A 26,499-nucleotide genomic window follows, 5' to 3' on the forward strand; every position below is an offset into this window, starting at 1 on the left:
TGTATTTTAACTTAATGCCAAGACAGCAGGTTCAAATTTTATAAAGGAGAGATTAAATTCATTTTCTATTGAAAGAATTCTTAATTCTTCTTATTCAGCAGAGAATTATAAGGCTAGAATAAAACTATCCCAAACAAGGATAGAATGGCTATTTCTCTTAGAAAGTAAAATTAAGATAATCTGCAATGCAATTTGGACCTTTAAACTTTCCAAATCCACGTTCGCTTTGATTATATTTAAGATTTTAACATTAAAATATTTTAGGAATACACTGATTTAGCCAAGCCCTATGCATTAGGCTAGATTTATCCACAAAGGAAAAGGCAAATTAGGATATAATTAATAATTTTACAAAATAGTATTTGTTCTACTATGGAATTTTTTCATGCAATGGTGTGAAGACCACTAGTCTTAAGTTTCAGAAAATAAAAGTTGTCACCTCAACTCACAACTCAATGAAAGAACAGAGAGATTATATAAAAGTGGTATGAAATACATTACATTTGGATGACTATCATATCTTACCATAAGATTATCATAAGGATTTTAAAGTCTGCCTCTAACATATAGAGGCAGTCTTGATCCAGGGTAGGTCATTTAGCCACAGTGCTCTCCATAATTCTCTCAACTTCTTTGGGTTCCAGGAATTTCTGTAAGACTAAGACTGATGATCTACATTAGGAAAGTGAATTTTCTCACTCCTATAGGAAGGAAGTTCCTATGTCAGTCAAATTATAGGTCCAGTCCAAAATAGCACCATCTTTATGATGATGAAGATGAGTGACAAGTTTCTTTGGTTCCTTTACAATAATTCAATTTACCAAAAGAAAACATTTTATACTTTTCTGTATCATACATCATAAAAGTGAATACTGGTGGCCAAGATTTGCATAAAAGGCTAAGTATATATAGATTTGTAGATCATGCTGAACACAAAGACCTCAAAGGAATCTTATAGGATGTCTCAGAAAAGAACATTTCAATTTCCTTGGGGTTTTTTTCTCCACAGAAGAGCCAAATCTTCACACTCTATCCCTAATGTTTTTTATTGTCTGCCATGATGTATAGAGGGAAACTTATAAGGAAATCCTAGCATGAGAGGTAAATTCAGAAACAGCATAGATACTGTTCAGATATCTTATCATTTGTAGGCCAGTACCATCTGCATAGAGATACTGCAATAGTGTTAGATCTTCTGTATATCTCATTGCTTTCAGGATTTTCACGGGCCCCAGAATTTTGTAATAACAGAGGCCATTCCCAGAGGCTTTTCTGCAGGGTAGCAAAGTTGGAATGTGAAAATCTTGAGAAGACATCTGATGTTTATGAGTTCCCATCTCCAGATCCCTCCAACAGCAACAAAACAAAACTCAACACAAATGTCATATGTTAGGAGAAGAGAAGGGAGGGAGGCACAGAGCCTTTTGCTGCCTCTATTACTACCCTCATTTTAGCCTCAACAAAATGATCAAAGCACAAAAGGACACCATTTTTAGAGCTCCAACTAAAAAACTCATGACATTTTCACATGAAAATTGTGCTAAATCAAAGCTTTGGATTCCAAGGACAGCCTAAAAGGGTTGCAAAGCTAGAATTTGAGACTGATGACTTTCAAGAGTGTCAATTCAAGAGCCATACCTTTAAAAGGATTTTTACATCCAAGGATGTTAAAGGTTATACAATTACTTTATATGGTCCAAATATGGTTTATCTAAGTTTATGGCCTTTAATGTTAAGAATATTATTAGGCATTTGTAAACTATTAATCTATATGCCTTCTCAAGCCAAAAAGAAAATGGTATATTAATAAGCACTAAAATATTTGAAACTATAGAACTCTTCTGTTCTCAGGCATAATAGATACTGCTTTTTTACCTGAACATCTGCTTTACATGTTAACAGTAAAGGTAATAGTATTTGGAACATTTGATTAAAATCTACTTATTAATATTGAGGTAAAGGTGAAAGAGGGGATCAGTACATTTTATGTCTGTCTCAATTTCAAAGTGCATTAAAATAAATACCTGCGTAGCAGCCATCTCTTTTGTGTATTCAGTGATAAGCAAGGCCCAAATCTAATGAAAAATACCACTTTCTTTTCATGTATAACTCAATATGTTTCTGAACATAGCAAACATTATAAACACTGGTAATTAGTAGGTAGGAAGATTATCTGAACTGCCTACTTTTTTGATAGTGTATTTTACAATAATTTAGTAAAGACTGGAATCCATAAATTTCCTTTTATTTTAACATTTGTCTTAGTAAAACCTGTTGAATATAGACAATGTCAGCAGTAGGGCTTCACCATATAGTCTATGAGATGTTGGTTCTGAATAGGTTCCAGTCTCACTGATGCCGTCCTAACTGCCTATTCTGGGCCACATCTGGGTTTCCTTTCCTACCAATAAAAATGTACTAATGATTCTTTCAGAAGTGTTGGACGAAGGTTTCCAGGTTCCAGCCACAATAGCGGAAAGATATAAAGTCGGGAGGACAATAGGTGATGGAAATTTTGCTGTGGTGAAGGAGTGTATAGAAAGGTGAGGAGGATTATTTGCTTCTAACTGCAGAAAAAAAAAAGCTTTGGGGGTTGTGTTTTTCAAGACTATAGATTGATTTGCAGACTGTGGCACATATGGAATAAGTCAATGTCTCAATGCCAGATGTTTTTTTTTTTTTTAAGGGAGGGAAAAACCTGTGTAATAACAGCTTTGAAAAACATAGATGACTAGAGACAATTTATAAATTAAATATTTTTATTTTCTTCTGAAATGAGCAAAACCATTTTTTTGTTTTGTTTAGAAGACATTGGACTTGTAAAAAAAAATGTTCTTTTTATGTAATTTATCTTTATGTGGGTCATGACATTCCTATATGCAATTTGTTTTTCCTAATATATAATGCCTTATGTTTAAAAATTGTCCCTGAAAAATTTGAAAGCTGGATGAGGTGTCATACATCTGTAATCCCTGTTGCTGAAAGATGCTGAGACTAGTGAATGGATGCCTTGAGTTTGAGAGTTCTAAACTAATGTAGGATTAAAGCTAATTAGGTGTCCATATTAAGTCCAGCACCAATGTAATGAGTCCCCAGGAAAAGAGTACCACCAATTGCCAAACAGGGATCCAACCAACTCAGATTAGAAAAATGGGTTAGATTGAAGCTTCTTTATTTTGGGGATAGACTCATAAAAGGATGCTGTCCTCCTAAGCCAGATGATATATATAGGGAGAGCTAGATTCAAAAAGCAAAAGATTTAAAACTTTCCATCATTATTTCCTAGTTCATTCTATTAGGAATATAAAATGTATTTGACTATGTTAATGAAAAGAAACCAGTTAGAAGAAAGGATTTAGAGCTTAAGGTATAAGGATATGCCAAAAAATCTTTGACTTTGGAGTCAGAAGACCTTAATCTGATTCATATGCTGTGTGACCTTAAACAATTCATTTAACCTGAGTCTAAGTCTTAGCTTCCTTATCTGTAAGAAGTGGGTAATGATACTTATTTCACAAGGCTATTACAAAGAGTAAATATGATATGGAATATAAAAGACTTTGTAATGCCAAAAGTACTCTACCCAAAGGTTATTGGTATCATCATCAATATCATCGTCCCTGATTCAATGTTCCTTCCCAATTGCTACCAAATGTCCCAGTCACATTCTGAAAAATTCCAAGGTCAGGATAAAAAGACAATAGATCTCAGATCTGAATTTTCTGTAATTCCACTGGTGGAGGAACACAACAGGTTGCCATCAAGCTGTGCCATATAATAGCTCAGTTTGATTCAAAGGACATTTTTTTGGATTAGTGGTTTCCAAATAAATTAGGTTTTATTTTTATATGTGTAGACAATTAAACAGTATCATTAAGAGGCATTAAGAGCATTAATAAGTATAGTAAGAAGTTGATTTGAACATTATTGTTTATATTTTGTTTTAATATTAGCTTTTTATTTTCAAAATACATGCAAAGATAGTTTTCAACATTCACCCTTGCAATACCTTGTGTTCCAAATTTTTCCCTCCCTTTTCCCTACCTACAGCAAATAATCCAATATAGGTTAGCCCTATGCAATTCTTCTAAACATATTTCCACATTTATCATGCTACAGAAAAAAGATAAAATCAAAATGGAAAAAAATGAGAAAGAAAAAAAAACAAGCAAACAACCAAAAAAGGTGAAAATATTATGTTGTGATCCACATTCAGTGCCAATAGCCCTCTCTTTGGATGCAAATGACTCTCTCCATCACAAACCTATTGACCTGAATCACCACAGTGTTGAAGAGAGCCCCATCCATCAGAATTGATCATAACATAATCTTATTGTTGTTTTATACAATGTTCTCTTGGTTCCGCTCATTTCACTTAGCATCAATTCATATAAGATCCTCCTGCTGATTATTTGTTATAGAACAATAACATTCCATTATATTCATGTAGCATAACTTATTCGCTCATTCCCCATCTGATGGGCATCCACTCAGTTTCCAGTTCCTTGCCACTACAGAAAAGGCTGGTACAAACATTTTTGCACATGTGGATCTTTTTCCCTTCAAAAAACATTTATTAAGCTCCTTCATGCAAGACATAATGCTGATCATGGAGTTAAAGAGAAACTCATCAGCCTAGCTAAGGTATGCATGCCATCATTCCTTCATCCTGGATCTCTTCTGAGGAGACATGGGGAGAAAAGGCACTGTTGACCTTGTTTAAAAGGGACACCCCTACATGATTCTGGTACTTTACACACCCATGAAAAAAGAAAATATTCATTTCTTGTGATAAAATGGCTAAAGACCCAGAATATATTTTTCTTAATTTGTAAATTGTAACTTCCTCTCCAATGTTAACACTTAAACTAAAGGCAACTGGGTAGTGTAGTGAATAGAGTACTAGACTTGAGATCTGGAAGAGCTGAGTTCAAATGCTGCCTCAGACACTTTTTATCCATGTGACACTGGGAAAATTACTTAGCTTTTTTCATCCTCAGTTTCCTCATTTTCAAATTGGGAACAATAATAGCATTTGCTTAAAGTTACTGGATGGAGCTGTTAACCATTTCCTTCTCTAGTTCTTAGAACATACTCCAAAAAGACTGAAGAAATTCTCCTTGAATCAGGAGAATAAGGAGGAGTTTACCTTTTTACATTCTTTTAGATTGCCTAAGGAGGTCTCTACCCCCATAGAATTACAATTCTGGACCAAAACAACAGCTTCCCTCTCTCATAAATGAATTTGTACTTGCCCTAATGGAGGATCTTCTTATGATTAGTAGAGGTTTTCATTTACATGTGACTTTTGCCTTCACTAAAATAAGTTTGAATATCCACCCCCCAAGAAAAAATTGTTAATCCCAACTAGCTGGCATTTAACCTGTTTGAATGGTATATTATCACCGAAGTTAGTTGCTTCTTCTAATTCTATACTCCATGGCACCAAGTATTACATAAATATAGGTATTCCTTCCACTACCCTGAACAACAGTTGCTCATGTCTTCAAGTCGTCCACATGAGCCTCCACTCACCATACCAGAGATGGTGTTTATTTTTATAGTTTTGACTTTGGGTGCCCTATTCAATATCCTTGGGCCTTTTGGACCATCTTCCAGCAATCTGATGGGGTTATCACAGCAACTTCATAAACCTAGGGCTTCTCTCATAATTCCATGCAATTAAAGGTCTTGTAGAAAGTACTAGATGGAAATACAAATATAAATAAAATTTTGTCTTCCTTCAGATATCTTCTAAGCTAAAAGGGAGACAATATCTATACACAAATAGGCTATAAATTAATAGAAACTATAATGCATGCCACTGATAGGCAGAAACAAGAACATAAGAAATTAGAGTAGGGAAGAAATCAGTTTTAACTTAGATTGACTCAAAAAAAAGGCATTTGAGGTAGGGACTTGAAGGAAGATTAGAATTCCAGCACAATATATAGGCTATAAAATATTTAAGACTTCCTTATAATCCACTTGGTATTAATTTTGGTACTTTGATAGATTTGTAATTTCATCCACTTCCACTACTGATGCTGATAATTTCTTTATACTTCACATACTATTCTATTCTAGTCCATTTTATAATAAATCTTCTATAAAGTACCTTTTCAACTTGCTGCAGTACTTCTATTTTTTAGTATATTTGGGATACCAGCATACCACTTTAGTCTAAATGAGAGCTCTCATTTTCATCTTGTGCCTGGCTCACTTCCTTTCCCTAACAGACATGGCTTAATAGAATGTCTTAGATCTCTTCCTTTATATAAGTTGTCTTTGATCTTTAACTGAACTTGGAATCTAAATAGCTAAGTCTGAGGTATAGCTCTGCCGTTTACTAGTTATGTAGATAGGAGTTGATACTATACTATACAATCAGATTAAAATGTTAACTAGGAAATGTTTTTTAAAAGACCCTAGGAAAAAATTTTCAACTTGGATTTGGTTTTGGATTGAACTGAAGTAATCAGTTTGATACAAAATGAAGTTTTATTCAGCTTTTATCTTTGTTGTTTATCCCTGTGGTTATTGAGAAGAGAAAGGAATGGGAAACTGTGGTGTTGCTAACAGGTTATCTGAATATGCAATTCTATATTCCCTCCTTGTTTGAAGAAAAAGCACCTCGAGGTAAAGGATGACCCTGGCTCATCAGAATCACGGCCCTCTGTTGGGAAATGCATGACATCAAAGGGATTTTTTTATTCAGAAAATATATTACATAATATACATATCAGAGCAGTGCACTTCAGTTAAATTATTTACTGAGTGCTTGCAATATGCTAGCATAGTACTAGGTACTGCAGGAATTCCAATGAGGTAGAATACAAAGATTCCTAAGATTTTCAAGAATTGTGTTTTCAAAATCTTCTCTTTTACAAGCCATTTTTTTCTTATAATAAGAATGTGTACAAGAAATCTAAATTTAACCCTTAGGTTAAAGGAAAAAGATACTGGAGATTTTGTGGTAAATGAATTTCTTTGTTGTATTAATGAAGGTTTCTAGTTTATCTCTGAATGGTATGTCAGACTTAGTCTGATTAGCTTTTTATTAAGTTTTAAAAAAAAAACATTAAAGCTTTCTAGGTTCTTAAATATTTACACATTACTCCCAAAATTCGAATTATGATAAAAGTCAAATCTGTGAACTAGTCATTTATTATGATGATTAAATACACATTATGTATTGTGATAAGAATGCAATTTCTATGCTTAGTAATTCAGTGGGTTTTCTAAATGTTAACCTGGAAATGGAACATTTAACTTCTGAAAGTAAAAGTATTTAAAGCATTACATGATGACTAAACCCTACTTACTTTGCCTACCAGCGAAGTGGAAGGGCTTCTGTTCTGCTAGAGGGAAGCAGCCCAGAAGTAGCAAATCCTAATTTTAACTGCTACTTTGTAGCTCAGGCAAGACTTTAAGTTTCAATCATCACTTCCCTTGTCTTTCTGCAAAGTGAGATAGTGAATAAAGACAGATTGATCACTTTAGGATCCTATGGCCCTTTTGTCCCAGTTGCCCTGACAGAAATCACTCATTCATTCACCATTCCTCACCAAAACAAAACAAAAATGAAGCATACAATTCAAACCACAAATAATCCTTGTTTCCCCCAAAAAATAGTAATGTAATCCCTTACTTCCTTAGGGAATTGGGGGAAATAAAATAAGATAATATCTCATGAAATTCTGAGTCCTTAAGTGAAAAGGTAGAATTTCTTTCAAATTATGCATGCCTGCTTTCCTAAAATAATTTCTACATTAGAGCCTTACCAGGATTGTTCAACCTTTCTTTTTATCATTGAGAATTGAGTTGTTCTTTTCTTTTTTTAACTTGCATGACTGGTAGACAAAAGTCATGACTTTGGATTGATACTAATTTATTGTGGATTCTTCTTAAAATTTAAAAAGTAAATATGATTGAGAGACCTACAGAAACAGAGAGAGAAACAGAGAGACACAAAGACAGAGAAAGAAAGAAGAAAGGAAGAGAAAGAGGAAAGGGAGGAATGAGGGAAAAGGAGACAGAAAAGGAGGGAGGGAGAAAGGAAGAGAGGGAAGGAAGGAAGGAAAAGTAAAAGAAAAAAGAACTGGTTTTCTATGAATAGTCTTAGGCACGCAATTTCTTGAGTGGCTGTACCAGATCCACATCTTATTTACTTTCTCTTATGTTGTTCCAAATGAGGCATTTCCACTTAATGGAACCATAGAAGTAACAATCCCCACTATAAGGGAAAAAACAGTTAGCAGTAATCAATGTTTTTCTCAGTGCATTCTACAAATCAGTGGAGGACAAAAGTCAGAGATTGCTGATACATGCCTCCATGGTCTCACATAGAAGGGAGCATTCCCTCCCTCTCACTGTCTCTGCCATTTTCTCTCTTGTGCCCACTCAGAGATGGGCCCCTGGACCATAAAGTCTATACTTGCACAAGCAGACAGAGCATTTTCTGTGTGACTCTGAGAACTTTGCCCAAAAAAAAAAAAAAAAAAAAAAAATAGAAAACATCATGGCCATACACCTAAAGTTGTTAGCTTGGCAGAGGGAGTGTGTAGGAAATATTAACTCAAATCTCCTCCAAAGTGCTGGGTGGGTTTTGGTCTAGACACTCTAGACAAATCATGACAACCTCTCTGGGTCTTGATTTTCTTACATGTGCACCAAGACAATCATGACCAACTCCTCCTCAAATAATTTTTGTCAATGTGGATTATAGTTGTTAATATTTATCATTATCAGAAATTAAATCATCCTAATATTTTTATGAAAAAAATTTGACTTCATTGAACCCCTGAAAGGATATCAGGCATCCCTGACAAGGCCCAACACCACATTTTTATAACCACGGGGCTGTTGTTATTATTGTTTCAGTTGGTTTCAGTCATAGCTCCCAGATGGGTTTTCTTGGCAGATACTGGAGTAGTTTTGCCATTTCCTTCTCTAACTCATTTTATAAATGCAAAAGCTTAGATAAACAGGATTAAGTGATTTGCTCACCATCACACTGCTAAGAGTTGCTGAGATCAGATTTGAACCCAGGAAGATGAATCTTTAGGTGTGGCACTCTATCCACTGTACCACCTATATGCCCTGAGCTAGATGACTGCTAAGGTTCCTTCTGCATTGAAGTTGTGATCTTGTGGCCTTTTGTATTTGGGGTTAACCCTTTTTGTAGTTTATGGGACAGGAATTAAACAAAATGTACTAGTAGTAATTGTGTGGTGGTATTTCTAGTAGTAGTAGCAGCAGCAGCAGCAGCAGTAGGAGGAGTAGTGGTAGTAGTAGTAGCTACCATCATTATACTTATAAGTGTGTGTTACACACACACACACACACACACACACACACACACACACACACACACACACTATATAACTAGCATAATTGTCCAATATACTTTGCAAATGTAAATCTGGAAAGTCTCTTAAAGGTCTTCCAAGCCACCCTTTTCCCTCATTTTACAGATAAACATCCTGAAACACAGAATTTAAATGAATTTCAGAAGATTCTACAAGTGGTAGCTAGAGCAACTAGGTAGAGCAGTGGGCCTGGAGTTAGGAGTTCAAAATTTGGCCTAGACACTTACCAGTTGTGTGACCCTGAGCAAGTCATTTAACCCTGTTTGCCTCAGTTTTCTCATTTGTAAAATGAACTGGAGAAGGAGATGGCAAACCACTCTAGTATCTCTGCCAAGAAAATGGGATCACAAAGAATAGGACAGGATTGAAAATGACTGAACAATAGCAGATAACAGAGTCAGCATTTGAATTTAGATCTTTTCAACACCAAATCCAACTGGTGTTTTTTTTTTTTTTATTGGTAGAATACAAAGCTTTCATTATTTCTTTATTTCTCAACTTTTCAACTGGATTATACTGTATTTAATTTCATTAGTCTCTTCATCAATTAGAAAACTTGCATTTGTTTCTGTTTAAAAACTAAGTATTAATATTCCTTTTTAAAAATATTAGATAAACCATCTAAAGAAGATTTATTTATTATGAGAACAAGAATAAAACTCATTGACAAGGCCTAATAGATGGATTGAAAATTATATCAATAGAGAGAATAGCCATGGTATTGAGATCAAAAATCTATCCAAGTTTCTATGTGTATATATATATATATATATATATATATATATATATATATATATATATATATATATATATATATGTTGTATTTAACATATACTTTAACTTACTTAACATGTATTGGTCTACCTCCCATCTGGGGGAGCCAGTAGGGGGAAGGAGGGAAAAAGTTGGAACAGAAGGTTTTGAAAGGGTCAGTGCTGAAAAATTACCCATGCATATTTCTTATAAATAAAAAGCTATAATTGTTTTTAAAATCTATTCAAGTTTCAAAGTAAAAATCTTTTTTATATGACATTAAATTCAAGGAATAAGAAATCAATTCCCTAAAAAAAAAATAATTTAATTCAATGGAAATTGCTTTTCATTTAAATATATTCATAATGTACTTAGTGCTAGCATAGGCCTAGCATCAAGTAAGTGCCTGTTTCTTGGTTAATTTTATATGTACATATTTTATATGTTTTTATTGATATCTATGTAATATATATTTTCTCCCTTACAGATCAACTGCTCGAGAATATGCCCTGAAAATCATTAAGAAAAGCAAATGTCGAGGCAAAGTAAGTGCTATATCTCTATATTCATATACATAAGCATGCATATGCTTATGAGAAGAGATGTTTTCATAGAATAAAATGCTTATAAGATTACATGTCCAAAATAAATAATCTGTAGGATATGAGTGCATTAATTTTTTTTAAATACAGCATGTGTTCTCAGTTGTAATGTTAGACTTCATGTATAAATTAGTAGTTCTCAAAATTGCTATAAATATTTGGATATTAGCCCAATTTCCTAATTTTTTAAATTGTTTCTTCCTTCATTTTATTCCTTTGTTAGAATAGTATTTGGTTAATATTTGTTCTAATACATACATACAAACATCCATACAATGTATGAGGCTAAATCAGAACATTTTTTTTAACACTTATAGATTTATATGATATCCGAAACCTGTTTTCCTTTATCCTCCCAAAGGAAAAAGGATTTTTCTTATTACTCATGGAAGTGATTTTTCCTTTTGACAGGAGCACATGATCCAAAACGAGGTCTCTATCTTGAGAAGAGTGAAGCACCCCAATATTGTTCTGCTGATTGAGGAGATGGATGTGCCAACTGAGTTGTATCTTGTCATGGAATTAGTAAAGGTATGTAACTGAGGAAAAGGAAATTCACCTCCTACAGAAGACAAGACATTTTTCATCTACTTCATAGACAGAATTCTTTCCTTCAGGTGTTATCTTTTACAGTTCATGTAATATTCCTGTCTCTTATTTTATGCATTAGCTCAGCAGATTTAATACATATGTCCTTCTATCATATTTGATGTATCTAAACTCAAGAGAAGAACATTACTTATTTCATCAGTGGAATTCAAACAAAGTCTTTACTGTTGTTCAGAAAATTGAATTCTCCTAATCATTAAACTGAAAGAGAGAGAGAGAGCCACATCAACCAGATATAAATCTATCAAAGTAAAAATACTTTTAACTGTGATACCAAATTTAAGTAATGGGAAATAATAATAATTTAGGAAAATTCTTCAATATAGAATGGAAGTTTCCTTTATATATAGATATAAACATCTATCTATCTACATATATAGATAGATATATGTTTATATACATATACAGCTAAATTATTAGATTGAATAATTAGAATTATTAGACTGAATAAGGAATCCCCTGAAGAGGCATGACATTATTTGCATTTACACTATATAATTCTATTGGGCTGGAACCAATTACTATCTTTTATAAAATAATAACTTCAAGTAATAGGAATTTGGTCACTTCAAATGGATTCCTTTTTCAACTATCTGGACTCTAGTTATATGTGTATGTTGCATACATGTATATTAATCAATATTTATTAATGTGTTTATTGAAAAGAAACCAGTTCCATTATAGAGTTTCCCTAGGGTAATTGTTTTTTATTCCTTAATCTAAGTTTCATAGTTAAAAATTTTCTACATTGGTGGATTCATCATCTAGTTGATGCAGCTATTATTCTCTCTTTCCTGTAATTTAATGATTAATAGACTTCAATTCATGTTTTTATGAGAAATAATGAAAACTTTGTATTCTACCAATAAAAGTAATGCCCTTCTATTGAATTCAGATGGATCAAATATGATAGGAGTACATATGTATTAAATCTGCTGAGCTAATGCATAAAATGAGAAGCAGAAATATTCGCACTACATAATACCAGTGGACTGGAACCAATTACCATAGTTTACATAATTATAACTTCAAATAATATGAATTTGAAATACATGTGAGCATCTCTCTGTTATTATTTGTTTGCATTTTGTTTTATTTTTCAGTTTTTCTGTTCCTTCCTTCTTGATCTGATTTTTCTTGTGCAACAAGATAACTGTATAAATATGTATACATATAATGGATTTAACATGTATTTCAACATATTTAACATGTATTAGACTACCTACCAGCTAGGGGAGGGGATAGGAGGAAAGAGGGAAAATTTTGGAACAAAAGATTTTGCAAGGGTCAATGTTGGAAAAATTACACATGTATATGCTTTGTAAATTAATTAATTAATTAAAGAAAGAAATAAAAAAAGAAAAGAAAAGAAATACATGTCAGCACTTCAGCAAATTCCTTATTCACACCAATCAGGACCTAGCTTATATACATATAAATATATATGCATATTATATTCATATCTTAGAATAAGATTCCCTGTCAGAATTCAAATGGCCTACATGGTCTTCAAAATAATAGTGCCCTCCTATGCATAGCCATATTTTAAAATTCCATGATGTCCTATTTTTCAAGACTTATCTCCTTTTTACTTTAATTTTACTTTTTTGTTTTAATTTAGTTTAATTTTAAGTGTCATTTATTCTTTTTTATTTGCGAGATTGTCTTAACTGGCTATTCCCCATTTTTCAAGCTCTCTACTGGTAAAGATTTGTGTCTGTTAGAACCATATCTATACCTTTGAGTCCTCCTTTCTGAAACAAAAGGGAGATAGCATTGTAGGGTGGAAAAATGCTCCAGTATGTGAAGAATTTAAGAAACTTTTGGAAAAAACTAAGATGTCTGGCTAATGGCTTTTAGATAAGGATGGGGAGAGGGGAGGAATTAGCACAAGAAATTTGACACAAAACTAATTTATTGTTTTTAGAAAAATCCTGTGTAAGTGTATGTTGAAAAATCAGCCTTGAATGTTCTATTTTGAGTTTTCAAGTGTACTTTATACTTACACTAGACCCCTTAGTATATTTGGTTGGGAGATTATATTCAAAATATAACCCTTCTCATTCATATTGTTTTCCATTTAATTATTTGTTTTCAAGGACAACATTTAAGGAAGTACAAATGTTTATTTGGGCTTACAATCAAGAGAAGTTTTATTTATTTCACTTATGACTGGGAAAATGGTGACATGAATAGAACTCTTCTTTGGAGTTAGGAAATTCCACCTCTGATTTCATAGTGTGACCTTGGGTAAGCAACTTAGGTTCTCAGTTACCCAAGCAAATCTTTAAGATTATAAATTGTAAAACAAGTACCAATCTGCATTAGTGTAAAGGGTTTCCTGATTAGAAGATCTTGATGTCAATGAAATCACAGGTTAGGTTCACAGTAACTTCATTATTTTTTAACAGCACTTATTTCACCATCAGTTTCATTATATAAATGTTATAGAATGTGCTTTTCTCAGCACCAAGGACAGTATTTTTACAGCAATATTAATTATCAGTCCAACAATTGCTGACTATTTTTGCTACCTACCTACCATGTGTTGTTAGAATCAGTTAACCATCTGTTATTGACTGACTTTTGAAGATCAGAGTTTAAATCCAATTTTCAGACAGTAGAGGAATGGAAGAAAAAAAGATTTGAAATTGTAGAGTGTACTTTGCCAATTAATATAATACTGTGGATTATTGATCATCATGTGTTCACATTATGACTGCCAAAGAACTCTACAAGTGGGAAAGACATTTCACCGAATGATTCTAAAGGTTCCATTAGTATTCCCAGATGCTAGAATATCTTAGCAACAATTAAACAGGGAATATTGATATAAGGACCATTCATTTCTTTTTTTGTTATGGTTATTGTTGCTGTTGTTCTTCTTTTTTGCAAGACAATTGTGGTTAAATAACTTGCCCAGAGTCACACAACTAATAAGTGTCAAGTGTCTGAGGCCAGATTGAACTCAGGACCTCCTGAATCCTAGGTTAATTCACTGTAATCCTGGGATACACTGTGCCACCTAGCTGCCCCTACAACCGTGCACTTCTGCACTGAACATGAAATAGACTAGGTCCAAGTTACTAGTTTTAAGAGTTAAATCTTATTGTTGTGAGAGTATAAGTCTAGAGGCTTCTCAAGAAGTCAAAATTTGCCCTAATCTTTTGATTTAAGGAATTTTTCTTATTGAAATTTAAAGTGGCTTATGATGTCATTATTTACCAGAATACCAACTATGAGGTTATTTCTGAGCCCTCTCAAAGATGCAGAATATGATATTATACCTACCCTCAAAGATCATAATTTCCTCATTCAGATAAAGATTTTTAGTTCATAATGAACATTTAATTTTTTTTTTGGCATACTAGTGATTTCATCAGGATAGGAAATTCCCTGACATACAAACTTCTCCAACTTTGCAGAAGCTTACCACTAATTTATTGTCTTTAAAAGCTGTATGGGATACTGAAAAGTTAAGTGATTTAACTGACAATCATAACCTTTGTATATTTTAGAGACAACAGTTGGATCCAGGTCTTTTTTACTATAAGGCCAACTCTATCTATTATGCAGTACTACTCCATATTTATGAATACCACAAACAAAATCTAAGTATAGCTTATTATAACATGCAAAATCTCTGATTCCTGATTTTTCCTACAAAATAAAAAAATAATAAAATAATGAAACCAGTCACCTATCTCCACAAGAATAATTTATTATAAGTTCTCCTTTGTCAATCAGCAAATATTTAGTGGGCTTCTTATATAAAAAAATACTGTATTATGTTATAAAGAGCAGTTTTTTATAGATGATTAAGTAAATAATATAGACAGTAAGCAATATGAGAGTTCAGAGAAGGAGGAGGGTCTGAGAGAAGGGGTATGTTGGATCTACACTACTAAGAATAGGTGAAACATTGGGATAGGTAGAGAAGATATGGAAGAGAAGAGTAAGAGAAGACTTTAAACTCAGGAATTGTTTGAGGAACAAGGAGAATAGTAAAGCTAGATGAAAAGGTTTATATGGGAACAGATAAAGAAATTGTATTTGAAAGATTACAGAGACCCATAAATGCCTAAAAAGGAAGGACTTTATTTTATAAGCAGGAGGTAAACTAGTATAAATTCTTTTTTATTATTATTTTGTTTTTAGTTTATGGAATAAAACAAACATTTCCATAGCATAGTACCATAAAAAAAAGATGATTGCACATGAAACTGCAGATCTACTATGCACAATTTGCTATTCCTTTCAAATATATAATAAAATTATCATGTAAAATTTCTATTTTCTCCTCCCTCCCCCCATAGCTTTTCTCTTTCCATCTCCCCAATGTTTAAGGAAAGAAGAAAACATGAAATATGAGGGTTTAAAAAAAACTTACATGATGGTCAGGAAATTTGAAAGGAATTATTTTAAGTAGAAGCTCATAGAGTCTAGACTAGTAAAGAATAATAGTATAGCTGTAAAAGCAAGACCCTTTTAAATTAGATGACTGGCATTTAATCTTTGCCTTCTCTCTTTCTTCCTTTATCCTTCCACAAACAAATAAAAAAAAAAAACAACCTTGCATGATATTTTAAGCAATAATGAAAACAGATAAAAGTGGAACTCATGAAATGTTTAGAGATATAAAGTACATCATTCTACATGGTTTGGTTGCCATAGTTCTATGGAGGATTTAATGGAGGACATCACAAAGAATGAAACAGAATAAGAATGCATGGATAACATCATCTGTACCTCTTCTACGAATATGGGGTAGAAATCTCTCCTAATTCTAAATTATGAACCTATGACCATATATCTTCAAATTCCTACAGTATATCTCCCTATGGATGTCTCAAAATTATTTCAAATTCAATACATTTAAATTTAAACTTGTTTTTAAATTCTAACAAATTCTACTTTCCAAATGTCCCATGTCTATCATTGTTGCCATCATTCTTGTATATCCACATTTTACTCACATTTTTACCTTTTTCTCTTCTCCATTGCTCACATCCAAGAAGTTACTAGATTTTGTTAGCTATTCCTTCAAATCATTATTATTAATCCAAGTTCTCATCACCTAGTCACTCCTTTTTTACAGTCAGATAGCAAATCAGGTTGCAGAACTGATCTTTATACCCAAAAGTTTTCTCTGTTATGTGTAGGGATGATGTATAACTTTGTTCAAATGCTATTAGTACACTTAGATTTAAATTGTGGGAAAGGGTCCAGGGGTTGAAATTAGAGCCTAAAATCATTCTACCTTATATATGTATCATAGAATCATTTCTAAAGGTTTTCCTACCAAATTAGAAAGGAATGACTGCAATTATAAGATATACTCAAATAACTAAGCATCCTAAAAACTTGTATCTGAGACATTTTCTTCCCTCCCCATTCCCTCATTTATTTTTTGTTTAATTCCCTCCTTTCCTTTTTCCTTTATTCCTCCCTCCCTTTATTCTTTCCTTTCTTCATTCTTTCTTTCTTGTCCTCTAACTTTATTTCCTCCCTCATTCCTTTCATTCCATTCCTTTTATGTTCTCCTTCTCATTCTTTCTTCATTCCTCATTCTTTTATTACTTTTTTCCTCTTCTCCTCATTCTTTCCTGTCTCTCAGTCCCTCTCTCCTTTCTTTCTTTTTCTTTTTTTTTAATGCTTTAAATGCTTCATTTTTTTTCTCATTTTTCCTTACAAAGAAACATTTTATATTGAACCGCCTTGCAATAGGACTATTTCAAGTAAACTCAATTGGTGTGTTCATTTCTGAAACAATAGGAGACATTAATAAACATGTGTGTTATTTCCATAATTCCTTTTTTCTCTGAAGATTGTAAATATGTCTTTTGATTACTTTGGAAGAAAGGTTTACACATGCACCAAAGTACATAGGTGGAACAAAACAACTTTGGGAATCCACCTTCATTAATTAGTAGGCAGTTAAAAATGGTTTAGGAAATTTCTATCTACTTTTCTCCTTTGAGTTTGAAGTGGAAGGCAGATGAGAGGTGGTACTGACTTTTTACAGAAGAAAGAGAAATTAGTCTAAGAGGTAAATAAAAGGGAAATTCTTAAAAATCTATCTTTGATTCTCCCTGAAATATGTCAATTTGTTCTACAGGTGGCTCTATTAGATAATCTATTAACATGCCATATTCTTACTGTTCTGTACTCAGGGAGGTGACCTTTTTGATGCTATTACATCCACAAACAAATACACAGAGAGAGATGCCAGTGGGATGCTCTACAATCTGGCCAGTGCCATCAAATATCTGCATAGTTTGAACATTGTTCACAGAGACATCAAACCGGAGAACCTATTGGTAAGAAGAAATATAATTTCTAGTCTCATCAGAACTTGGGAGTTCCCTGATTGCAAGCACTCACTTACCTTTCTAATCTATTTAATTTTCTTTACTTTTAAACCTAAAAATACAATTTAAAAGCATGAAGATAAGCATGAGGAGAGCTAAGGGGAATAAGACTGTTTGCAATGGTCCCTCAGGGACCAGAAAGAATTAATGTTGCTCATCAAGAGTTCTCACTGTTCCTAAGGAAAGATTAAGACTGAGGAAAATCTGGGTCAATGAAGCACTACTTTCATGGTTTTGGGCAAGTGTAGCAAGTTCTTCCAAAATTTTTGCTGCAGACATCTCAGCATGGGCCCTACCTTCCATACTTATTATTTTACTGTGAAGTTTGAGAAAAGTGTGTTGCAATTAACATCTGTTCAAACCCCACAAAGTCTTAAGATAACAAATTTAATAACATCATTTCCAGATGAAGGTGTAATGTTGGATGTCTTAGCAATAAGGTAAAGCAAAGATAGTAGGAGAAAAGACTGACATTAGATCCATCAGCAATTTTTCAGACTCAATTAAATATTTTCAGAATGATTTTTTTTTAAAGCTGACATTTTATCTATATTCTCTGCTTTTGTCTTTCTCTTTTCCTTTTCTAAATTAATTTTAGTATTTCCATATCATTTATTAACTTCAGAAAATCTTTTAATTCTGTTCATCTATTCCTGGATAGAAATATGAGTAGATGATAAAGCACTAGTTGGCAGAGAAGAAATTTCAGGTGAGAGAGATCATTAGGAAGACCAGAATTCAAATCCCAACTTACTACTATGTGATCATAGGCAAGTTGCTTAAATAAATCTTTCTAAGCCTCAGTTTCTTTGCCTGCAAATCAGGTATCTGGAGCTATAAACTTATTATCCTGAAATCTAAAAGAGGAGATTTGGTCAAATGAGTAAATGAGTCCTATAGTACAAAACCTTATTCTATGACTGAACAAAAGTATGAATTGTAAAAAATAGGTTTAGATTTTATGGAGGAGTACAGGAGTTACCCATAGAGCCATAAACTATTTTTGTCTCAAAAGAAAAATGCCTAATCAGCAATAAGTATCCATATGTGTGTGTATATATATATATATGTATATATGTCAGTATATAAATTGATATATATTCATCTATATTTATTATATAATATATAAATATACATTTATACATAGATAAACATATAAACAGTATATAAAATTCTCTAAATTATATTCCTCTGATCATTTGACATCTCTTTTAAAAGACCTATTTTGTTGTCCTTAATCATTAATTGATGATTTATCAGTCTAAAAGTGTACCCTTTAGTGACAACAAAAAACAATTGCAGGATCTGCTTGAAAAGCCTAGTTTAACTCCTCTTCAGCATTTCTGAGACAATGGGACAAAGAAATGATTACTATTTACACTCACTCTGAGTCTATGAGGACCCAAACAATGACTAGTTGGAGCTTGTCCTGGGGCTTATTATTGGCCAATTAATGAAAGTCAGTGTGATTTGGGTTTAAGGCATAGTCCTTATGGAAGAAATCACATATGCATACATATATAGATATGTATATACATATATGTGTGTATATACACACATGCACATATATATAATTTTTAAAAACATACACTGGTAAAGATATGATATTCTATGTGGACAGAAAGAAGGGAAAGAGGAAGGAAGAAGAAAGGAGGGAGAGAGGAAAGGAAGGAAAAAAGGAAGGAAGGAAGGGAAGAAGGAAGAAAGGGAAAAAGGAAGGAATGGAAGAAGGAAAAAAAGAAGGAAGGAAGGAAGGAAGGAAGGAAGGAAGGAAGGAAGGAAGGAAGGAAGGAAGGAAGGAAGGAAGGAAGGAAGGAAGGAAGGAAGGAAGGAAGGAAGGAAGGTAAAGAAGGAAGGATGGAAGAAAGAATGGAAGGAAGGGAAGAAAAGGAAGGAAGGAAGGGAAGAGAGGAATGGAGGGAGGGAGAAAGGAAAAGGGGAGAGAGGAAGGAAAAAAGGGAGGGAAGAAAGAAAAGAGGGAGGGAGGGAAAAAGGGGGGAGGAAGGGAAAGAATTTCCCAACTGAGCCGTTCCAGTTGGGTATCCAATGGGACATTTCCACTCACAGAAGTTATCTGTCCTTTGTTCTTGAAGAGGCTTCTACAAGAATGAAGGACAAATAATCATGGTAACAACTCCAGTCATTCTGATCTATACTTTGCCAGTGGACACATGGGTCTGAAGGAATGAGGCTGGTGACTTTGCATAGCTCATCCTCACTTAAATCTAATTCACTTGCAAGTCAAGACATCATGGCCTTTCTGATATCAATCTCACTTAAGTCATTTAATTTACATGATTCCTGTATGATTCTTTGTATTCAGTTGACTTTTTTAAAAACAAAACTCTTCATGTACTTTAAACCTGCTCTTAATGACAAAACATAAGTACAGAAATATATCTTGAAGATCCAGATTTTCCTTCACATACATTCAAATATTCACTTTTTGCTATCACTCAGTAGTTTTCTTCCTACCTTTGGACTGGCACAGAAAAGTACAAGAATATGACTATTGGAAAACACTTTTCTCCTCAATTTTAACACAAGCCTTAGTCTCAAAAAGAATGTGGGATGGGGAGGAGGGAGATTCCAGAGAACAGAGGCAGCATCTCTAGAGAGATCAGAGGTCAGGCAAAGCATAGAATTGTTTCCAGCCCAGTATTTTGAAATCTAAATTTTACATTCTAACTAGTTATTATTGCCCTTCTCCTTCCCATGTTATTGATTATATAAAAAAACCTTTTTTGTCTTTGTCTTATTTCTATCATCTTAAGATTTATAAAGACTTATTTTATCATCTAGTATAACATACTAATCAAAATATATCTGAAATTAAGTTTAATTTTTTTCTAATTTATTTAGAACCATGTAATAATTATAAAATTTCAGTACATCTTTTTAAAAGAAAGTTATTAGTAGGGATCATGGCATAATGGACAAAATGTGACAATTAGAATCAGAAAAACATGAGTTCAACTTCTCAGATGCTTCCAGCATCTCATATTCTCCATCAACCTCAGTTTCCTCATATGTAAAATGGAGGTAATGATATAACTGTAGTACCTACTATACCTACTACAAACGATTGTTTTGGAGGTTCAATGGGGATAATAAGTTTCTTAAGGCTAAAATAATCTTTAAAAATTAGTTTTTAATGGTTTTAAGAGAATACGAAAAACAGCAATGTACAAATTTTACTTTATTCCGTGGAAGATGAAATATTTTAATGAATCAATTTATCTGAAAATGAAACCTTAGATTCTAATGCCATGAATTCTTCAACTTGTTGAATAGGAGTTTCTTTAAAATCAGTCAAACTTTAAATACTGAGTTGTATTATTAACTACTGGATTATAATTTTGTCAGCTTCACAGAAGCAAAAAATACTCTCTTTTGTTTAATCCAGGTTTTATATAGCCATTTCAAATATCTTTTGAGCTTTTCTGGGTAATTAGTTCCCAGGATGCCAGTGATTCTTTGGCCAAATTATCAATAGAGTTATCCCATAGTTCTAGCATAGTAGTGATGGGAATTATGTTTGGTTTGATACATCTGCTATAGTAGTCAACATTTAGCGCTCTAACACAGGATCACAAGAATATTGCACATTTATCCTCAGGGTTTGGGGGTCATCTGTGGAGTTTCATGTTGTTTTATGATCACCTGCTGCATTTTATTACTTTATATTAAAGACATTTTTTTTTAAAAAAGCAACTTTTCCAAATGGCCTGACTTTCCCATCCAAGGCAAATCAGTTCTATATACAAATATCAATTGTTCAGCAAGTTACTGCTGAGTACCCAAACCCAAAGAAATGAAAAGAGAAAAATCCCCCTTTTTCAGGGACTCCTAATGTAAAATACCAGTATGCCAAAAGTCTGCATACCTAACCTTTCACTGTGTCTATTCTTGGTAGGACATGCCTTCATGTTTTAATTGGGCCCTTTTTTCATAATTGCTGCTATTTAACACATTTATTCTGTCAAATCATGGGATGTCTTTATAGCCGTATAATAAACCCTAGAGAACAACTTCACTGACTGTAGCCATCTGCAATGATCACAAGAGCAGCTTACAAAATACTGACAGTCTTTATAGTAATAGGATACATATGGCAGCCCACAATTATGTGTAGCTGCATTCAATTAGTGCTGTACAATTACACAGTTTTATTGCTTCGTTAAAACAGTGAAAGCACTACATAGTGGGTAATTTGCACTAATCCCCGTCTCTTTAATAGCCCTTCAGCATTTAAATGTAGGAGAGCATCTACAGTATTTATTGTGCCTAAGACGAACATTAAATTATCTCTCATGGTGTGATTACTCCTTGATGAACAATTAATGTCCCACCACCTCACGTGTGAGGCATGTTGGTCATGGACTTTACTTAAAATGTAGTTAGAATGGAAGCAAACTTATTTTCTTATTTTACAAGGAGACCCCAATCACTGAAACAACTCTGTTTAAGTTATCTAAGTAGTTTACACTTGTAGCCTGTGGTTGTCAGCTCTAAAGTATGGTTACATTAAGGAGAGATGTAGAGGAATAGAGTAAAGTGACTTCAGTCAGTAGTGTATATCCTAAGACTTAGTGTTTTAAACATGAACTTGTTAGATGCTTTGAACTAAGTTTTTAATTAAAAGTTAGAGATCTTTAAAATGGATTTATAGCTGCCATTTGGGAAAATACTTTCGGGAGGTAATTTTTTTTTTTTTTTTTTTTTTTTTTTTGTGAAACAGATGTATTCAACAGTCTGTGGTTTTAACAAAGTTTTAATTAGATTTTTAAATCATGCTACCCCTGCCCATCTTTTATTGGTGCAGCAACAGACAAGTGTTCCTCCATCTGTGACTATTGCCCTTTCATATGAGGAGACTCAGTTGTAGAAGCTTATTAGAACTCTTATCCATGGCTAATCTTTCATTGGTCTATGGTATACATTCTTTTTAAGTGTTTTCTCTTCTCCAGAAGAAAATAAAATGACCCAGTTTTATACTTTTCCTAAACTATATATCAGCAAATAAGTGATTTATAAAAGTATTTTAAACTACAATCTAAAGCTGAAACTCTAGATAGTTGATTAACTCATAACATAAGTTTTTAAAACATATTTTATTTGTGAATAGAAATGTTTCGAATTATGTTCTGGCCTCTGAGTTTTTATTTTCTTTCCTAAGCAATACTATGATCTGCCCATGTTAATTTTCTTTAAAATTTTATAACATAAGTCACAGGAGGAGAAAAGTTTTGATCCAGCCTTTAAACATAAAAACATTTTAAAGTAGCATTATTAAAAGAAGTGAACGAATAATCAAAAAAAGACACAAAAATTCGATGACTGTCAAAAATAATATATTCAAATTATTTCTTAAATTGGATTAGGAACAATCATTCCTTTGAGTCAGTCAATCTTTGATCTGTTTTAAAGTAATATTTTTACCCTTATTAATAGTTATTGTGGTTTTGAATTTTATCATAAAGCTATATAAAATATTTAGTATCCATTTTTACCATGTGCTGAGTTGTTGGTATATTCCACCAATACAGCAGTTCTCATAGTGTTCCATAAAATCCAATTGATCTGGGTGATATAAAAAGGCATTTCCATAAGAAAATTATGATGTTATCTAAAAATAGGAGAGGATGAGTCCTGGGGAGAAAAGCCTCTCAAGAACCAAACCAAACATTGGTCAGATACTTTACACATGCAGGAAGGAAATTATTGGACCTACTTCATGCAACCCAGTCATTTCTACTCCGACCCAACATGATCACCACTTCCTGTTACATTGTTCTCATTCGCCCCTCCAGTGGTATCTTATGCATCCCTATGCTTACCTCACAGCACTCCCCTACCTGTAACACTTAATTGTCTCTCCCTATATCTTACACAATCTCCTTCACATTCATTCTCCTGACACCTATCTTACTTTCCTCTCAAACCCCTCACGCAAGAATTCTGATTTGTGTTATTATGCAGAGGGAATTTGGGGTTTAGGGATTGGGGGGGAGAGACTTTTTTGGTATGGGTTTGACAAGATGACCATTGAATCCCCTTCTGATTCTATGAAGTTTTATGATTCTGTAATTTAGTATTATACCACTGTCTATAACACATATACATGCCCTCTTCTCTTATACTCTATTTGATATTTGACTCATCACTTTCTCCCACCATTTGTCTGGCACTAACATACACTACAAAGTCCCTTTTTAGTATGCATCTGATAGTCCAATATGCACATATTCATGCACCTTGTCTCTCCCTCTCCTTTTCTGTTTCCCTCCTCTTTTCTCTCTTCCCTTTCTCCATCTTTCTCTTTCCCTCTCCTTTCCCTTTCTCTCTCTTCTTCATCCCTATTCCCTTGCTTTCACTTCTCCCTCCCCCCACATGTCATGGATTATACCTTACATCACATGTCTATCACACATGCAACCATCTCCTCTCACATTGTATTTGGCACACGTGCACCTTCATATAATAGCCCTCATGACCTGCATTTTGTTCCAAAAGAGAGATGTAACAAAAATACCTTTGGTAAGTACAAAGGAATGACATGATCCTCAGTCAGACATAGAATGTGATTTATAACTTGCTCCGTGGGTGGCTGCTTTTGTTCTTAGGTTATTGTAGAATGTGGGGTAAAGCATGTACAATTAAAGCAAGCACTGTGTTCTGAGAAGTGCCATGGAAATACCGAAGAAGAAGAAAAAGAAGAGATGTAGAAAGCGATAATAAGGAGCTAAGTCTATCTAATTTTATAAAGTATGTACCATCAATATGTGAGTAATAGTGGAGGAGGGATAAAGGTTGAACTGCCTTGCTTCATAGAAAGTTAACAATCCATTGGAATTGTGGAATCGCAGAGAATAGACTAGGTGACCTCTGAAGTATTTTCTCACTATAAATGCTATGACTAAATGTGAACATTCCTTTAAATTCAAAGGCTACTAGGTTCTATAAAAACATTTAAGTATTTTTCTGGAAGATTAGCAGGGTTAATACTTGAGTATAATGAATATTGAATTTAGGGCAAATAAATAGCTATTGAATAGATAAGAGAGACTTATTTTGCCTAGTACACTTTTTCAATTCAATTAATTATTTATAATAATAATCACTTATTTTGTGCAGAGCATTATGGCTAGGTACTAGGGAACAATCTGAGGTCTACAGAATTAATATGTTGAAGCCCTTGATCCTATTAGTTTATCTCTGATCAAGGTCAGACAACTTTCATGAAGCAAGATAGACAATTTCCCAGCATGGTAAGTTAATGGAACAACATCAACTTGGGTTGATATTCATTTCAGAATGGCACAGGGCTTTGTCCTTGACCTTGTGTGCTGCTTGAATTTTTGGTCAGTGTCTTGGATTTAAGACATAGATGGCATGTTAACACAAATTTTCAAATTACATAAAAAAGAGATAGTTAACACTGTGAATGACAGTATCCAGTAGGATCTTGACAAGCTCAGGTGATGAAATGCATATAAGATGATGAAATTTAATGGGAACAAATGTAAAGCCTTTACTTCTAAATGAAAAAAATAAATCAATCTTACAGGTATAAGTTTAGGGAGCATAATAATTTTCATATTAAAAAATATCTAAGGGGTTTCATAGCTATGTGACCCTGGTCAAGTCACTTAGTCCCAATTGCCTTAGCAAAAAAAAATATATATATATACATATATATATATACATATACACACACACACACACACACACACACTCAAATTTCATATCTACCATCTTATCTAAATACATGGAATAAGTCAATCTCAATTTTTTCTTTGAAAAAGGAAAGTACATTGGAGTAGAAGACATTTAAAGACTCTTCTTGTTCTAAATCTGTAACCCTATAAATTGTTAGCTCAGAATAAGTCCATTCTTAAGTGATACAACAGCCAAAAAAATTAAATGAAATCTTAAAAATTTTAAACTGAATCAAGAGAGTCATACTATCCAGGAGGAAAGAGGTGATCATCTTAGTGAATTCGGTCTGGGCCAGAACATTTCTGGAATATATTTGTTTAGCTCTGGAGACTACATTTTAAGAAGGAAATTAACAATCTGGAATGAATCCAGAAGGATGAAGAAAGTAGAGTTCATGCAATGAAATCAGTTGAAAGAATTTCTCCAAAGTATTTTGGGAGAGATGAGAGAAAGATACAAAATATTTCTTAACCCCTTCAAGTACTTAAAGGTTTGTCATTTGGAAGAGGAAGTAAGACTTGTTCTGCTTGGATCCAGATGACAAAATTAGGAGCAAAGATTGAGAGGTAGATTCCAGTGTGATGTTAATGAGTTATTCCTAACATTAGAATTGTCCAGAAGAGGAATGGACTACTTCAGGAATTATACAAATGCCTTCTTACTAAATGTCTTCAGGATGTATATGTGCCATTTATCAGTTTTTGTGATCAAATTGTGGACTTCAGGTCAACTTAACATTCAAGTTACCATTGAGTCTCTGAGTAGATGTTCACTTGCCTCAACTCCACTTGGACAGTGGTCATTTCTAAAATAGACCTTGGTCCCAATCATGTGTCTGAAATTGAACTGAGGACTTACCCTCTTATTCTTAAGCTCCCTCTCCCTAAGAGAGAAGATTTCAAATAACAATTAACACCTAAACAGCTGGATCTAAATTGTCTTTGCTGATGAAATAACTTAGCTAGCCAGACACATCTGCACTTTATGCTGCAAAAAATGGGAAGTTAATCTATTTCTTTCAAAGAAAAGCAGACATGGTATATGTACAGTAGCTGTTCTCCTCATGTCCAG

General features: G+C 33.3%; 1 protein-coding gene across 7 annotated transcripts in view; it reads left to right on the forward strand.

The window, feature by feature from the left end:
- The window catches only part of DCLK1 (doublecortin like kinase 1), a 387,769-nt gene that overhangs the window by 315,571 nt on the left and 45,699 nt on the right, over window positions 1-26,499 (forward strand). For 6 of the 7 annotated variants that reach the window (XM_074303493.1, XM_074303494.1, XM_074303491.1 and 3 more), the window contains 4 exons: window positions 2,435-2,543; window positions 10,612-10,669; window positions 11,138-11,257; window positions 17,509-17,655. In XM_074303493.1, coding sequence (XP_074159594.1) covers window positions 2,435-2,543; window positions 10,612-10,669; window positions 11,138-11,257; window positions 17,509-17,655 — 434 coding nt within the window. The remainder of the gene's footprint in view (window positions 1-2,434; window positions 2,544-10,611; window positions 10,670-11,137; window positions 11,258-17,508; window positions 17,656-26,499) is intronic. The other variant, XM_074303492.1, reaches the window with a different exon arrangement.

This window comes from Sminthopsis crassicaudata, chromosome 3 (genome assembly GCF_048593235.1).
Source record: "Sminthopsis crassicaudata isolate SCR6 chromosome 3, ASM4859323v1, whole genome shotgun sequence".
Lineage (NCBI taxonomy): Eukaryota > Metazoa > Chordata > Mammalia > Dasyuromorphia > Dasyuridae > Sminthopsis > Sminthopsis crassicaudata.